This window comes from Mus caroli, chromosome 12, assembly GCF_900094665.2.
Source record: "Mus caroli chromosome 12, CAROLI_EIJ_v1.1, whole genome shotgun sequence".
Taxonomy (NCBI): domain Eukaryota; kingdom Metazoa; phylum Chordata; class Mammalia; order Rodentia; family Muridae; genus Mus; species Mus caroli.
In genome coordinates, this window is record NC_034581.1 from 59,833,672 (window position 1) to 59,851,852 (window position 18,181).

The window sequence follows — 18,181 nt, forward strand, 5'->3', positions numbered from 1 at the left end:
CTTGGAGAGACTTCAAATTAAATACATAATCAACACTTACAAATATTCTAAAGGGGTTCTTCTACCAAGGTAAGTTGACCTGCCTACTTTTTAACATGTAGCATCATGTGAACTTTTTCAACACAATAATTTGTCTAAGCTATCACAGTATCAGTAATTCTCATCTGTAAAATGCAGTAAGAAACTCAAAAGCCAGAAAATGAAAAGAATTGCTTTGTAGGAATTACTACTTATAATTCTTTGAACAGAGCAATCTTTTTCCTCTGCTTAGAGAACTGTTTCTTCTCTCTCTTATCTGCACTCATGCTTTTTTTTTGCCAGCCTGCATACCTCCATCTAGAGAGATTTGTGCATAAGGTCCTTGTCCAGCCTTGCATAAGCATCATATCATTCAAGAAGGTGTTGTTCAAGAAGGCGTCCACTTCCCTTAAGCTCAACCTGTGAAAACTCCCATCTAATGGACTGGCATTCAGCTCTTCATATCTGCCCTCCTGTATTCTGGAGCCCTTTACAGTCTTTATTGAAAGACTGGATGGAGTAATCTGATCATCTCTATTTCTGATTGAAAGTAGATGTAGCGTTTCTAAGGAGTACCCTCCAGGTACAGAGTCACACAGGTCTTTAACCCTTCGAAGATTAAAAAGCTACTAATGAAAATGAATTATGGGTAAAACCGCAAACTCTAGAATTAAAACATCTTCCACTTGAGTGTCTGTCTCTGTCACTTGCTGAGTGGAAACATCTCTAATTTTTGAGCACTATAATGGGGCTTTACTACGTATTAATAGTACTCCCGTCCATTGTAAAATACTGCTATGGCTAATCTTAAAACAGTTTTTATGATGCCAATTCAAATTTTTTCATATACATCAACTTCAAATACATATACAAATGTAAATGATTATCTCCCATAGTCATAATATGCTGAGAAAATAAGCTTTCTCTTTCTGAGTTAAGGATTCCTAGAATCAAAATAAAATCAAGACTGGTGCAAAATTGGTACTAACTTCAAAATGCCAAACAGCTCCAGCCCAGACGGCTGCGCCTCAGGGAAAACCCAGCCCATTTCCGGCTGCCCCACCCACCTTGTCACCTTGTCAAGCTGGGACCCCGCCCCTCTCCGCCAGGACCCGCCCTCCTACGCTTGATCCTGTCTAGGATTGGGCAAGTCCGAAGGCTGTACACACACCCGACACGCGCACGCTGGGCGGGGCCTTCGCGCCTGCGCAGCCTCGCGGCCAGCGGCTGGGCTGGCCTGGCCGGGCTGGGGGGAGGGGGCGGCCCGCGGAATCCTGCTCCGTAACAAGCGACGCGCCGCGCCCCGCGGTCCCGGCTGCGTGGGCCGCTCGGGTGGGGCTGGGCGCTGCGGCTGCGGTGGCTCCCGCCGCGGCGGGCGCGATGGAGGCCGTGCCGGACGCCCGCACGCTCGCCGGGGCTGGCCGAGGCAGCTGGAGGAGCTGGTAGATGCGGCGGCCGCGGCGGCGGCGGCCCGGGCTCTCCATGAGCGAGCGGCGGCGGCGACGGGTGCGGCGGCACCGGCGGTCTTCGGTCCCGCGGGAGGTAGGCGCGGAGGAGCCAACTGCGGCCGGGAGACTTGGCTGCCCGGGCGGGAGGGTGGGCGTGGCCGCGCGGGCGTGGATTCCCCCATGCCGCAGGACAGCGGGTCCCGTGCCCCTCGGTAGTGCGGTGTTCGGTTCCCGCGACAGGTGGTCGAGTCCTCCGGGGAATGCAGTGTGACATACCCCTGGGTATGACAGCTCAGAAAAAGGGGGTCCTGTTGGTGGAGAAACTGAGGTTGGAGATTTTCCCAGGCTCAGTGCTACTGATGGCGCTGGGATGGAGGCAGGTAAGAGGCAGCCCGGTATATCCATCAGGGACGATGTGCCAGAAACTCCGAGCTGTTTCATTAAAGCTCTTTGCAGCCGTCTCTCCCTTTTCTTTCCTTTTTTAGTTTTATTTGTTTAAGTTTTACTGCAATTTACATTTGAGCAACTGACCGACCTATTGCTAGAATTTTAAGCGTTCCCAAGATCTTCCAGCCTTGCCTCTAAAGTTAGGTGCGTGCCTTATATATCTTATATATCATGCGGTCTAAACGGTGCAGATTTATAATCATTGCTTTTCAGAGCTCTGGTTACCCTTCATTTGATCACATCCAAGAGATAATTTCTACAGAAACGCTAGGACTTAGGCTTCCTTTTCCAGTATAATATTTAGGAATCCAAAGTTAAGCGCCTAAACCTTGCTTCAAAAAATCTTTAAAATTCAAGAGATAAAATTCAGATCATGAAAAGTTTTTCTCATTTTAAGAAAATACTTGAATGCCTTAGAGTTTTTGGTTTTGGGTTTCTAACTCTCAATGGAACTGATCAGTTTATCTTAACGTGTTTCCTTTTGTTTCCAGATTTGTCACACTCTGCTATTTCAAAGTGATTGATGAGAGCCAATGCTAACAGTCTATATATAAGCCCCCGGGATTCTAACCAAATATAGTACTAGATAATTTAGAATGCAGTATCTTGTCTCAAGTAGAAAACAGTGTACACGTGTTAATGTACAGTGGAATTTGCTACCACAGAATAGTTTTGGAATTAATTTTGGACATAAAACTCAGGTTTAGAATTGGGTTTGTGTTGGGTTCAGGTGGATGTGATATTTGAAAAGAAAAGGTGGTCCAAGTGAGACTGACTTGAGCCATTTCTGTCTTGGTTGTGAGTGTGTGTGTGGCTCAGATTTATCCCCTTAAACGTCTTTGTGTAAGTGACATTGGAAAGCAGTGTTGTCATTTATAGTTATTTGTTCCTAAGTAAAGTAAAGCTACTTCTACAAAATACCCTCAACAGAGACTGTTATTTTTTAATTGCTTATGTAACATACATAGGATGCAAACACCTTTATTAAAATAGTGCCAGTGACTCTAAAAACAGTGTCTGGCTATCCTCAAGGTTAGGAGACGGAAATGAAGCCGTTTAAAGGGGAAGGACACTCCATTTTCTTCCCAGAACAGGCAGAGGGAAGAATCAGGAGATTAAATTCTGGGAGTTTCATAATATGGCCTCTGTAGTTAAAATGCAGACCAGCACAATTCTAAGATGCAAATAAATATCCCAAAGTGAATAGAAATACTAGCTGTGCGACTGCTTGAAATGCTGTTACTTCTCTTTTGTTGTCTAAGTTAAATGCAATGATTATTCTTCATCTATAGCAACAGATCACGATGGCCTTGCTTTATAGTATAGATATACTTTGCAGTATAATTAATATAAAAACCATGAGATTGCTCTTCTGTACTTGAAAATATCTGAGAGTCTCATTTCAATCTCTTAAGTGGAACTGTCTGTGTTAACAAGGAACTGAAGCATGGCTTTTATTTGAAGAGGTAGAAAGAGGTCTACATTAAGACTAAAAATTACAATATGTAATTTTATTTTTTATTAGCACATGTTAACTTTACAAAGTAGTGTTTCTCTATGACCTTTTCATAAGTTTATACCTTCTAATAACTTTTATTTTCAGTTATTATAAGGTTTTCCTATATCACACATAAAAACTAATATAACTAATACAACGGCCCATCAGATGATTATTCTAAACCTTAAAAAGAGGGATTTGGGGCTGGTGAGATGGCTCAGTGGGTAGGAGCACCCGACTGCTCTTCCAAAGGTCCGAGGTTCAAATCCCAGCAACCACATGGTGGCTCACAACCATCCGTAACGAGATCTGGCGCCCTTTTCTGGAGTGTCTGCAGTGTGCTTACATATAATAAAAATAAATAAATCTTAAAAAAAAAAAAAAAGAGGGATTTGGATTTTTTTTAAACATTCATCTAATTTTGTGTATTTAGGTGTTTTATCTGTGTATGTGTATGTGTACAGTGTACATGCCTTGTGCTCACAGAGGCAAGAAAAGGGCAGTGGATTCCCTGGAACTGGAGTTACAGGCAGTGGTAAGACTCCATGTGGGTGCTAAGAACCGAACCTAAGTCATCTTGCAAGAACAGCAAGTGCTCTTAATTACTTAGCTATCTCTCTAGTCCGTGTCTATTAAAAACTAATAAAAAGCCTAGGTATCAAAGCTCACTTATTTAAAAAAAATTGTGTGTGTGTGTGTCCATCTGTCCATGGCCACACATAGTACAGCATGCATGAGGCAATCACAGGGGAACTCTGTACAGTCAGTTCTCTCTTCCCTTCTGTGTGTTCCTGTGACCAATGCATATTGCCCCATACCTGCAAATGCATTAAATTGTTGTTATTTTCATATTGAGAAGGCTTCTACAGATCTAATTTGACTCTGTAAGTAGAGTCATTTTCTTTTAAATGAATCTCATCTCTTTATATGTTTTCTTTTTCACTTTCAAAATTCAGGATGAAGACACTGTTTGAAGAGATCAAAGCATCAATTAAAAATAACTATAACCAAGATCGATCATTTTGGAGGCCTGTTCTTCCTTGGGGAGGAGTTTTTACTATCAAAGCTGGCCGCAAAGCAGTATCTTGTACACCCCTCTATGTTGAGATCAGACTGAAAAATACCTGCACCATAGATGGCTTCTTGATGTTACTGTACGTCATTCTTAATGAAAATGAAAGCTTCCCCAGGGAACTCTCTCTCCATTTTGGCCGGGAGTTTGTCGACTGTTTTCTTTATTTAATGGACACCTATAGTTTTACAACTGTGAAGCTGCTTTGGATTTGGGACAAGATGGAAAAACAGCAATACAAATCTGAAGTTCATAAAGCTTCATTAGTAATTGATTTGTTTGGGAACGAGCATGATAATTTTACAAAAAATCTCGAAAATCTTATGTCTACCATTCAAGAGAGTTACTGTTCTAACTGGCGCTGCCCTACCCGAGTGCAGGAAGATCAGCAGCGCACCATTAGTATAAAGTAAGTTGCTCTCAATTCTGTTTTGTCACATTTACTTTTAAATGAGTTTTGCTTAATTATAATGCATCTATGTACAAAACTACCTAGTAACTTCTTAGTAGCAAAGAAATAAAATAATTCAATATGCCAACTGAATCGTTCTTGGTCTGAGCTTACTAGGTCCTTTATGCCAAAGACTTATCCTCTCAAAGAGCACTTCATTGTTTTGAGTGTTTTATCTTTTGAATGGTCCTGTTGGGAAGAATACTTCTACATGAACAAGAAAACTAAAGAAATACTCTTTTGTGGACAGGCCCAGGGCATATTTATAGACAGAAACTCCAAACTTGGCTTCTCATATCTGGAAAGGAGCAGAGGCAGCTGAGTGGCTTTGGCTTTCAGAGGAAACACAGACTTCCAGGATAGTAAAAGATGGTAGGGAGAGCCAAGCTGGGAGGACCTGCTGGAGTGATGGCAGACATTAAAGTCTCAGGGCTCCTTATAGGGAAGAGTGCTCATTCTGGGGGGATGATGGACAAATCCAGACATTGTCGGAGATGAATTTGGCTCTAGGCAGGAAAAAAACAGTTTAATAGACTGGAAATGTGCATTGTGCGCACATATGTGTCATCTAGTTCCCTGTATTGCTAATAAGATGGTGTAGATTTGAAGTTTATCAGGAAATGGTTTTCTTACATTGGATCATGGAAACTTTAGCCATGCAGTATTTATTTAGTTCAGCTTCTTCTATAGTATTTGCCTAAAACATAAGGCTGGTCAGGTATGCTACTGTATGACTATAATGCCAACATGCAAGGAGTTGAGGCAAAAAAAAGGATAATTGTGACTTTGAGGCTAACCTGGGCTACAAGGTTAAATGAGACAGCCAGCAAACCCTAAGACAGCAGAGGTTGTATGGTTTACATCATTAGTTCTGCTCATACTGCATTGGCCTCTAAGATGTAATGTAGTGAACTGTTAAAAGCCATTCTCACTTGCATTTTGCTATTATTGTAGTCCTCCCCAAGAAATTCCACATGGAAACTTGATACGACTGGCTGTGGATGAGTTATTCTGTTCCAAGATTGAACTTTGTGAAGAGCGTGGGTGAGTACATGATAGACATTTGAAATGAAAGTGTTTCTATTGTGTTATGAAGAAATCTAGGCTGATAAGCTCTCTGAAGTTAAAACATGTCTGAAATAGCAATGCATAAATATTTAGGTAGCCTGACAGTTTTCAGCGCTCCTCATGTAGTTTAGTTTGTCATCACATGTTGTGAATTGTTATCAGATGTAAGTATAAAATATGTTATACTATTGCCAGTTGATGAATACAAAGCAAATATCTTTTCTCTTTTTCCTCATTGCTGAGTAGGTACAATAAAACCTTGGTTAACCGGAACCCAGCTAATCAGGACCCTCAATTAAGTGGACTTTTTTCTGCATTCCTCATTTAGGATAAAGGTAAATGACAACCAAAAAACTTAACACTCTTAAAAAGAAGTTAATAGGGGCATAAACATTCATTCCAATCTTTTAGAAATGTCTATGTCCACATTATTTTGTGCATTGGGAGTTAATATTTTGAAGGATGGTTTTATAAAACCATAGTAGATCTTGAACATAAAAGAAGAAAATATAAAAGATACATATGGTAATGACTCTTAAGAAAAAAAATGAACCTAAATAGTTCAGCAACAGGTACTGAAGTAAATGATTTTCTGGTTAACTTAGTACAGTCAATAGTATTTTCCAATCCGAGGACTTTGCCCTGAGCATTCCGGTTAATCGAGATTTTACTGTAAAGTTGTATTTGATCAGTATGCTTAATATTTACTGTGAGAGAGAGAAAATTCATTTCATGTTAATAGAAGATCCTAAAAAGGAGTTATTTCCACTCAGTCATTATTGGATCTACCTTCAAGAGAAATCTGTATGTATAAATAGGAGCTATTTGATGGTTCAACAGATTCATGCTTTTATAACTTAATATAAATATAAATAATCGACTTTTCCAGGATTTTTTAAATTATCACTCGCAGTATAGAGAACCCTATAAACCTCCAGAACTAGGAAAATAAGGTAATAAGACAGTCATTCCACTACCCATTAGAATAGTATAACTATGCTTACTAGAAAATTACGTTCAGAAGTGTTGAGAAGTAGTTTGTCCCATGTATAATAATGTTCATGCCCAATTTTCATTTTAGGTGTGGTGGCTTAAGAGAATTTTCCCAACGAGTTTTCTGCCATGGGGCACCCCCTTTTGTTGTGTTAAATATGCAGCATTGGAAACCTGAAGATCTGGCATATGTACCCTATTACTTGGATTTATCTGATCACAAGTAGGTAGTAGGTCGTCTTTGTTTGTTTATTTGCTTGATTTACAAAACTAGAGAAAAAAGCTAGTCCACCGTGATTTTTACTAGCCATTGAGATACTGTTACCTGAACATGGTAACTCAGAGACAGGAGGATTCTTGTGAGTATGAGGCCAACCCATTGTACTAGGGAGTTCTGGACCGGACAGCTACACAGTAAAACTCTTAACAACAACAACAAAAGAAAATAGAAGGCCTTTGGGTTCTGAGTGGGATCAGAGTCCACTATGAAGAAATGGGGTAATAGCAGCATGCATAATGACTAGGGCCTTGATTATAAAGCAGAACAAACCCTGGTCTTGCTTTTTATAAGACCTATTTAACCTTGGAGCTGTCATTAGTATATATATCAGTTCTTATTGGTGAAGCAGAAATGATAGTATATATCTGTAAGAGGAAGTAATATTTTTAAAGAAGACTATCATAAAGATGAAATCTAATCACTTTGTTACATGTTGCCATTCATTTGCAGATATTTGCTGGAAGGCGCCACTTTATTTAACAAAGAGGAGCATCATTATTCTGCAGCCTTCCAGATTGACGGACATTGGATGCACTATGATGGCCTCAGAAATGTGAATTTAATTTTGTTAAATAAACCCCCAGAGTTTCTCCTCTTGTCATCATTGGTTTATATTCGAGCAACAGAGAAATAAATATAGACTGATGCTGAATTAAATTGTTCTCCCGCCTGCCCATGCTCCCAGATGAAGGGCTTTTGTTCTGTATATACTTGGTATCCAAGAAAACAGTTGAACTATACTAGTTTCAGATATGTATTTTTCATTGTTTTGCCCCAGGTAAATGTTTTATATGGACGATCTATGCAAAAAATGTATTTTTAAAGTATTTTCTGGGTTATTTTTATACAAGCATATGTTATGTTCAATAAAATGTATCTCGTGGCCTTTGTACTTTTTATTTATATATATACCTCAACAGTTTTTTACACTTTTATCCTTAAATCCAAGAAAATACTTTGTTAGTTGAATTCTAAATTTCCCTTTTTAGATACCTAGCATAAAGTCAGTATTTTGGTTACCTGACTCTATTTCTTTGCCTTACCTTCAAGTGCACTGCATTCAATTTAGTAGGATTTGAATGGATGGCTTATGGATGGCTTAGTTTACCAATTGCTTAGTTCGTTTTACCCCTTGCTAATTTCCTTAAGGCAATTTTAAAAATATATATTATATTAAACCATTTTTTGTAGTAGCAAGTTACTATAGCTGTTTGCCAAAGTGTAAACCCACCAGCACATTTCAGGCATTAGCTAAGCTTCAACTTTAGTTAAGGTAAGCATTACAAATAAATTATGTAACAGTTGTAAATATCTCATCATTAAACTAATGAAAATTCTCCAGTAAGTTATTTTGCAAACAAGGCAACTATCAAAAATATTAGGCCACTGGATATTTATTAGTGTTGGACAAACATTTAAAAATGTATTATATATTTAAGAGGGAAATAGGGTACCTAGTGATACTTCTAGTTCAGTGTTTTAGTGGGGCAGAGAAAAAGATATATTTTAAAAAATGAATAATATCTGGTTCCCTTAAAACAGCTTACTAATGTCAGGAGGCTTGCGTTTGAGCCACGGGTGCAAAGTCAAAACATTTAACAGAATTTCATGTTTTGTTATAAATAACCTAATGTCACTCATCTTTTTGCAATTTAAAGGGAAAATATTTTTAGGGAGAATACTTGGTGAACTCTCATTAATGTTAGTGTTTACAGCAAAATAACAGTGTTTATGTTTGGGGCTGAGATTGGGTGCAGTATATTTGAAGACTACATGACAACAGACTTCACTGCCGAATACCAAATTGCTATGGTTTCATTCTAAATCTTCCAATGCTCTGGTGCCTGGAGACAACTTGCTCTAAGGATGGGCAGCTGAGGGTGAAACCTTGCTAACATCTCACTTTCAGTCAATATTAGGAAAAATATTTTTAACAGAAGATAAGAATGGTAGTATTTTTGTAAATCACCCAGGGTTTATTTAAATAGTTCCCCAAATATGGTAATTGGGATTTGATTTATAGCAGGCTTTTCTAGTAACATGTATTGCATGAATCAAACTATACAGAATACAAATATTAGTGTATCCATACAAAATGGTATGGTTATATTATAGACTAAGTTATTCTTAATACAGATTCTTCAGGGAGTTGCACTTTATTTAGGATATTAGTTTATTGTAACGACTTACCTACCTCACAGGGTTGTTGTGAGGGTTAAGATGTTAAATTTTTGACTACCTTGAACATGCTAATAAAACATATTTCTACCTCTTGTATATAGATAGTCTCCCAGCTTCTGTCTTACAAACTTTTTACAATTAAAAAAAATTATCAAGGTAGTGTTCATATCACTAAAGAAAATCAGTCGTATCACTGATGTGTGGTAGGGTTTAATTATTCCTTCTGGACTCTGAGAGGTTGGAGCTGAAGAAAAGGTCATCTGTTGTTTCCGTTGCTCACTGGCTTCTACAAGAGAAACCACACTCAGCTGGCAAGCTGTAGACAAAGTCAAATGTAAAGTAGCATGTATAGAATGTGATGGTGTTGAAGGGGCACTTTATAAAGCAAAACACCCTTTGAGAAATGAACCTGAAGAAAGGGAATCCTTAATGTCACAGACTACCACATAAAGGCAAGGAAGTAATTTTACAGATTGGGCTACACTTGGGGGTGGATTAATATGAGTGGTGTTACTCAACTTGTGCCAATCTCACACTTAATTTTTTTCAAAGTGATTTGTATCCATGTGTGTTTCTGTGTTGTGTGTGTACATGTATGTATGTGTGTGTTAGCTTGTGTACAGGTACAGAAAAGCAAGGTTGTGTGTGTATGTGTTAACTTCTGGGTAAGAAAAGATCTGTGTGTTTGTGCATGCAAGTTAGCTTGTGTGTGTGTGTCTTTTGTGTTTATGTTTGCTTGTGTGCAGCACAGAAAAGGTAGAAACCTGTGTATACACTTAGTTGTGGCTTTATTTTTTAACTTGGAAATTTTTGTTTAGTTTTAAATAATGTATCAAGCACTTGGTGTAAAATACATGAAAAGGAAAGTTAACAATTTCTAAGCTCAGTGATAATTATTTTCTATGGTAAAAAACCTTTCTAAAAGACAACATGGTCAGCTGTGTAGAACTGGAGAACCCAGATCAGGGGAGCTAGGGTCATGAAGTGGTCTGCTGAAGCTGGTACTATGCTGTCTGTTGTCCAGGCTGGGAACTCTAAGAGGACAGCAAAAGTTAGTCCTAGCTGAACTCAGCTGACCGTAGACATGCAGTTCAATGGCTGATCATAGTCTTGCCACATAAGAGACTTCAGGTGGCCCTGAACCAGAATGCCAGGTGACTTGTCTTTGAACTGTGTTAATTGAAAATTATTGTTGCAACAAGCGCTCAGCCACTGAGCCATCTCTCCAGACCCTCAGCTGCATTCCTAGTGAGAGCAATTCAGAGGTGCAAGTTGGAACTAACTAATATAGCCTGAATTATTTAAATTGTACATAAAATACATAACATATTTGAAAGGGATCACATGCTAAAATACTAACCTTGAGATTTCTCGGTTAAGCGGTTGCTTTTTATAGTCTTCTTTCTAAAGTAAAAGGTATGCAGAAAGAATTTTCATATTACTCAGAAACCATTGTAAAATCAAGCCTCATTCCAAGTCATGAAGGAAGATACAAAAGAGCAATATAAACCATGTCCTGCAGTCCTTTGTGAAAATGTAAAGATATAGCTCAGATTCTGTTCCACTTGCTCCCTCAGAAGCACAGAGAAATGTGCTACTCTAGCAGAACCTACCTCTTGGGTTCTTTTGTAAAACTGGTAGATTGATCTCTCATCAGAAGAAGTTGAGAGTCAGGTACAGAGCTACGCAGAGAATTCTCAACAGAAAAATCTCCAATACCTGAGAATATAAAGTCTTCAACATCCTTAGTCATCAGGGAAATGCAAATCAAAACGACCCTGAGATTCCACCTTACATCAGTCAGAATGGCTAAGATCAAAAACTCAAGCACCAGTGCATGCTGGTGAGGATGTGGAGAAAGAACAACACTCATCCATTGTTGATGGGATTGCAAACTGGTACAACCACGTTGGAAATCAATCTGGAGGTTCCTCAAAAAATCAAAAATATTTCTACCTGAAGACCCAGCCATATCACTCCTGGGCTTATACCCAAAAGATGTTCCACAACACCACAGGATACATGCTCCACTATGTTCATAACAGCCTTGTTTGTAGGTGCCAGAAGCTGGAAACAAACCAAATGTCCCACAATGGAAGAATGGATACAGAAAATGTGGTTCATTTACACAATGGAATACTATTCAGCTATTAAAAAATGAGAACATCATGAATTTTGCAGGCAAATGGATGGAACTAGAAAACATTTTGGGGGGATGAGGTAACCAAGACCCAAAAGGACATGCATGGTATGTACCCACTGATAAATGGATATTAGCAAAAAAGTTCAGGATACCCCCATGATACAACACACAGACTATAGGAAGCTTAACGAGGAAGTACCTCAAGTGCGGATACTTAAGCCCACTTAAAAGGAGGAACAGAATTATCATTGGAGGCAGAGGGAGGGAGGGGTCTGGGTGGGAGAGGGGAGGGGAGAGGGGAAGAGGGGATCAGGATCAGGTATTGGGGCGGGGAAGACATGAGAGTAACCCAGAGGGCCAGGAGAATGAATTGAAATAAGCTGCAGTGTGGGGTGGGAGGCGTGGAGGTTGGGGAACCTCTAGAAAGTCCCAGAGACCTGCGATGTAAGAGGCTCTCAGGACTCAATGGGGATGACATTAGCTAAAATGCCCAACAGTGCGGAAATTAAACCTGAAGAGAGACCATCTCCAATTGATAGACATGGCCCCCATTTGAGGCATGGGGCCACCCACCCATCTTCAAAGTTTTCGACCCAGAATTGTTCCTGTTTAAAGGAAACGCAGGGACAAAAATGGAGCAGAGACTGAAGGAAAGGCCATCCAGAGGCAGCCCAACATAGGATCCATCCCATACTCGAATGCACCAAACCCTGATACTATTTCTGATGCCACATTGTGCTTGCAGACAGCAGCATAGCATGGCTGTACTTTGAGAGGCTCCACCAGCAGCTGACTGAGACAGATGCAGATACTTAAAAGTCAACCATTGGATTGTGGAGACAGATGTAGATACTTAAAAGCCAACCATTGGATTGTGGTCGGGGACCCCTATGAAAGAGGTAGAGGAAGGATTGGAGGAGCTGAGGGGGACTGCGACCCCATAGTAAAATCAACAGTGTCAACTAACTCAGACCCCTCAGAACTCCCAGAGACTAAGCCACCAACCATGAAGCATACATAGGCTAGTCCATAGCCCCAGGCACATATGTAGCATAGGACTGACTGCCTTGTCTGGCCTCAGTGGGAGAGGATGAGCTTAATCCTGTGGAAACTTGATGCCACTGGGAAGAGGGATGCTGGCAGGGAGTGAGGTGGGGATGGGCAGGCTGGTGGGAGAACACTCACTCACTCAGAGGCAGAGGAGGGATGGGGCGAAGAACTCCGGAATGGGGGGCCAGGAAGGGGAGCAATATTTGTAATGAAAATAACTCTTAAAGAGTCAGGGTGGTGTGTGTGTGTTTGTGTGTGTGTGTGTGTGTGTGTGTGTGTGTGTGTGAGAGAGAGAGAGAGAGAGAGAGAGAGAGAGAGAGAGAGAGAGAGAGTATGAATATGCTGGATGGATTACAGGAATCTGAAATACTGAGATGCCGAGAAACTCTTCTGAGACCAAACTGGAATGGAAGGCTGGGAATAAAGCCGTGTGTTGTGGTGAGGCTTCACTCCAGTGAGTGTTCCTTTGTAGTTCTTAATTGGTTTTTAACAGAGGTGGAGCTCCCGTGTTCCTATCACACAGCTTCAGCTATTATTAACCACATTTTGGTAACATCAGTTCCTAAGGAAACCCCAGTACCCAAACTTCAATAGGCAGTGCCTATGTGCAAAAATGACAGTCTTGGCTTAAGTCAAGATGGATCAGAGAAGGATGGCTGCAGTTAGATAAAACCAGCTCCCCCTGCCCCTAGCTACTTATCTTCCTTATAACCCGATATTCTCTAGTATTTTCTCTCTTGCTATCTCTGCTATTGTCTCTTCTCTGCTTCCCTAGAGAGGAAGGGGGAGGAAAAGTCCACTTTTTTTCTTTTGCTTTATTTTGTTTGCTCTTTCTCTGCTTTGAACTTTTCCAGATGCCTCTGTAGATTTTCTCTCTTGTCCACAATAAAAATCTTCCCCCAGTTGAGCATCTATTTTGGCAGTGTCTTTTCAGCACTCACCCAAATACATCTAATTCTTTTTTTTTTAATCTCTTTATATTATATGCTGACGAAAGTTACCTCCCCCCATCCCTAACTCCTCCTAGACCCTCCCTTCAGAAAAGAGCAAACCTCCCAGGGATATCAACCAAACATGTTGAAAGTTACAATAAGACTAGGCACATAGCCTATTATCAATCAAGGGTGGTCAAAACAACCCAGAAGAAGGAAAACGGTCCGCAAAGCAAGCATAAGAGTCAAAGACAGCTCCTGTTCCCGCTGTTAGGAATCTCACAAGAACACCAAGCTACACTAGGATAACATACACTCAGAGGACCTGGATCAGACCAACGCAGGCTCAGATTGGATTGTCAGTTCAGTCTCTGTGAGCCTGGTCAGTTGATTCTGTGGGCCGTGTTCTTGGGGTGTCCTTGACCCTCTGGCTCCTACCATCCTTCCTCCCTCTCTTCTGCAGGGCCAATCCTACTGTCATTCACCACACTGAATGGGGGAAACAAAACCCCAGAGAGCATGTGCTATGGCAAATAAGTAAAAGAGACTCTAGTTAAAGACACCTACACATTTTATTGTATTGATCAGACAATATTAATTTTAAAAAGTAATCCTTTTTATAACATTTTGTGCTCGATTGACATTAATTCACTAATTTTCAGGGAGAATTAGTTGCTTTGGGTCAGGACCTAAACAGGATCAATAGTTGCACTTGTTATTTCTTTCTTTACTAAATATTTCTCCTTCCCTTCACTTTCATGCATTATGTTTGTTAAATAAACAAGCAATTGTGCTGTAGATTGCCCCAGTTCTTGGATAAGGCTGAGTGGTTTTTGCTTTATTTAACACGTCTGGGACAGATTTTGTATAAATTGAAATTTAGAGGTTAAGTCTTGGTTCCATTGGGTGTACAGTCTTGGTTTTATTTAGATTTTTTTCCCAATTCATTCATTTTAGGGAGTCTATTACAAAGACAAAGCATCAGCCCATGAGGCACATATGCCTGGCCATCACACTTCTAGGGAGCCAAGCGTACCTGGGAGGGTGCTAGCCTCTTTCAAATCTGAATGGCCATAGCAGCTCTTGGTAGTTGCTGCTGAAGTTGTGGATGGTTTACCAATCCTGTCCTTCCTTCAGCATTTACTCTCTGGGATCCTACAAAGCACGTATTTCAAAGTACTACAAAGCAACAATGTGGTTACCCTAAAATACAGAAGGTAAAAGGCAGGCAGTGAAAGTGGAATTACTCTTTGCTTAACCCTTTTCACCTTAAGGACACATTAAACTTCTTATGAATCTGTTTGCTCCTTTGGATACCGAATCTCATTATGTAGCCCTGATTGGTCTGAGATTGGTCTGAGTCCTGGGATTCTTTTAGCTTTTCTTAAATAGTACATTATCTATAGCCACCGCACTGCGCAACAGAGCTGCAGAAAGCATTTCTATCAGCTAACAATAACTTCCTACCCATTGATTGATATCATCATGCCCTCCCCCTTTTCTTAGACTCCATGATATTCTCAACTTCTGTGAGGTCAATTTATTCAGATTCCACATATGAGCTCTTACACATACTTATGTATCTGGTTTACTCCAGTTGACATACCCACAACCAAATCACTTCACACTGTTTTAAATTCCTGGATTTTGCCTTTTGGTGGATAAACAGTAGTTATATTTCATGAGCCGATGAACACTTTCTTTGTGTCCATTTCATGGATGCCACCAAAGGGCTGTAACCAACATAGGAAGGCTCACATCACTTCAGAATACTGAATTCATTTCCGTTGTATACATACCTAGGAGTAAGATTGCTGGAAGATATATATGGTCATTCCATTTTTTAAAAGATTTATTTTAATTTTGAATCATTTATGTATCTATGTGTGTTCACACAAGTGCAGATTCCCTAGGAGGTCAGATGTCAGAGGCATCAGGTCCCTGAAGAACTGAAGTAAGTTATGAGCTGCCTATGAGGGTGCTATGAACTAAAACTGTTTCTTTCAGAAGAACAACTGAGCCATCTCTGCTGCCTGGTAGTTCCTTTAATAAAATAATAAATAAATAAATAATCATAAGAAGAATAAATCATCTTTTGTTGATTGAAAAAAAAAACAGAAGGAAATAATGTAAAAGACAAAAAGATATCCGTTGGTCACAGCTTCCATGAAGATTCAATCCAAAAGACTGGCTTTCACCACCCCATCTCTTTTTTAACCATTTATCAACTGTCAAAGAAGCTTCCAACACATGAGCCTTCAGTGAACATCTCATTATCAGGCCACTATGTGTCTATACTTTTTTCCATAATAGTTTACTAATTTACATATCCACCAACTATGCGCAAGTATTTCCTTTTCGTTTTTACCAACAGAAATGTTTTATTTGTTTTATTCATTATCATGACTCTAACTGGAGTGAAGTAATTTTTAAATTTATTTTGCATTTCCATGATGGCTAGTGATGCTGAGTATTTTTCATAATTCCATTGGCCATTTGTATGATTCTGAGAAATGTCTACTACTCAGGTTTTTTTCTTTAGTTTTTGTATATTTTTGCCTTTTACCCTTATCAGATGTATAATTTGTAGATATCTTCTCCATATTAGAACACTTCCCCCCCCGACCCCCCACTTATTTTCTGGTACACTGTCATATGTCTACTTTGGCTTTCATTTTCTGGGCTTTTGGGGATTGTCTAAAAATATAATTGCCCGTTATGATATTTTGAAACACTTCATGAGTCTTTCGTTATAGTTATTTCATAGCTTCAAGTTTTACATTTAAGCCTCTGATCCATTGTGAGCTGGTGTGTGTATATTGTGTGTATTTGTCCATGTACCCATGTGCATGTATGTCATGTGGGAATCAAAGGACAACCTCACATGTCATTCCTTTGGTTTTGTCCACATTTATTTTTTTCTATTTTATTGGAGGTGGGATTATACATAGGTGCCATCATACTCTCCTTTTTAAAAACATGGGTTCAGATTCAGGTCGTCATATTTACAAAGCAAGTACTTTAGTGACAGATCTACCTCCCCATGCTGTTTCTTTTGATAAGTGCTGAGACATGGTGGCTTACTTTTATTCTGCTATATTGCCCAAGCAACTATTTGTTAAGATTTTCCTTTCCTCCATGTGCTACCACAGTTGTCTACAAATCAGTGGGCTATAAAGTGTGGGTTTGTTTTGGGGGTCTTTCTACCCCCAAACTCCATTGGTTTTTGAATGCCAGTATAATGCTGCTTTGTAAAATATTTTATAACAAAGTAGTATGAAGTCTCATATAAATTTTATAATTTTTCTACTGTGATGTCATTGGTATTTGATAGCAATTACAATCGATCTGCAGATCATTTTGGGTACTGGAAGTTTTAGCATGTTGATTTCTCCATGAACTTTTCATGATACTTCTTTGCATGTGTAGTATGTGTGTTCTTTAATTTCTGTCATCAGTCATGATAGTTTTCATTACAGAGGCCTCATGTCATTGGATAAATTTGTTCCTAGACATTTTTTATAGTTACTGTAAATGAAATTGCTTTCTCAATTTATTTTTCAGATAATTTGTTATTGCCATATGTAGATGCTGACTTTTTTGGGTACTTTTGATCCTGCAACTTTCAGAACTCATTTGTCAGTTCTAACAGATTATAGAATTATGAGATATGGAGGGGGCAAGTTTTAGTATTTTCAAACTCTTGGGACAATAAATAAGTGTTCCCAGGAATTCTGAGTTTTCAAAATTATAATATTCTTAAACATACTTTTAACAATTTTCACACTCTATTATTAGAATTGTTAGAATTCAAGTTTAAAGAATAAGAGATAATAAGATAATAGTACTTACAAAGAACTACAGCCTGTAGGAATATTTAAACAATAAACACAATTTAAAATTCAGGTATCCTAGTAAGGTCACAGCCCCTCATAGAATCATATGTAGACATTGCCCATTAAAGGGCTGCCTTTACATTGAAAATGTGTTATGCCTTGTGTATTGGGGAGTTTTTTAGCTACACTGCTTTGCACTCCCCGCAGATCCCAAGCTTCCAGCTACCCTCCCAGGAACTCTTTGGATCCCCAAATGAAAGACACCCACACAGTAGCTTATTTTTGAAGTGCCTTGGCTAGCTCAAAGGTTGGGCAGTTCTTACTCTTCACCTGGCTGTAACAGATTTCCCTCTGATACTCCTGACTCAACACTCTGAATCTGTGATCTATCTTTGCTGCCCTGTTTCTTCTGGGCGGTTCTCTAGTCTTTGCTGCCCAAGAAGCCTCTGCGCAGCCCTTTCAGGGACCGCACTCCTTCTCACCTACATTTCGGATGCTTTTCCTTCTGCAGCTGTAAGTCTGGTCCTCCTCCTCTCCTCTCTCCTGCATCCTAGCACATACAACTCTCCCTTTGCCTAGCCATTGGCTGCTGGCATCTTTACTGATCAATCAAAATCCAATTAGAGACAAGGACCTTCAGCGTTTGGACACACAGATTCCAGATAAAATAAAGCATTAGAACCAATCCCCAAAACTTTGAGAGATCATGAGGTATAACATATATACGGTATACATAAACTTATTAGTTTGCATTTTATCTTTTA

The 18,181-nt window shown here is 39.5% G+C and overlaps 1 protein-coding gene across 2 annotated transcripts; it reads left to right on the forward strand.

The window, feature by feature from the left end:
* The first annotated feature begins 1,279 nt into the window (after window positions 1-1,279).
* C12H14orf28 (chromosome 12 C14orf28 homolog) lies at window positions 1,280-9,525 on the forward strand. Of its 2 annotated transcripts, none has more exons than XM_021179449.1 (5): window positions 1,280-1,560; window positions 4,368-4,892; window positions 5,889-5,978; window positions 7,084-7,218; window positions 7,726-8,158. In XM_021179449.1, the coding sequence occupies exons 2-5, from the start codon at window positions 4,369-4,371 to the stop codon at window positions 7,907-7,909; spliced, it is 933 nt and encodes a 310-aa protein (XP_021035108.1). In that variant the 5' UTR covers window positions 1,280-1,560; window position 4,368; the 3' UTR covers window positions 7,910-8,158. The 2 variants fall into 2 exon arrangements, with proteins under 2 accessions (XP_021035108.1, XP_021035109.1); XM_021179450.2 differs by lacking the exon at window positions 1,280-1,560 and adding an exon at window positions 1,693-1,846 and having other exon boundaries at window positions 7,726-9,525.
* The last annotated feature ends 8,656 nt before the right edge of the window (window positions 9,526-18,181 follow it).

Coding starts and splice junctions, on each gene's coding strand:
- C12H14orf28 (XM_021179449.1), top strand. CDS start 4,369: ATGAAGACACTGTTTGAAGAGATCAAAGCATCAATTAAAAATAACTAT. Junction 5,979..7,083: donor GAACTTTGTGAAGAGCGTGG/GTGAGTACATGA, acceptor TTTTCATTTTAG/GTGTGGTGGCTTAAGAGAAT. Junction 7,219..7,725: donor TTGGATTTATCTGATCACAA/GTAGGTAGTAGG, acceptor ATTCATTTGCAG/ATATTTGCTGGAAGGCGCCA.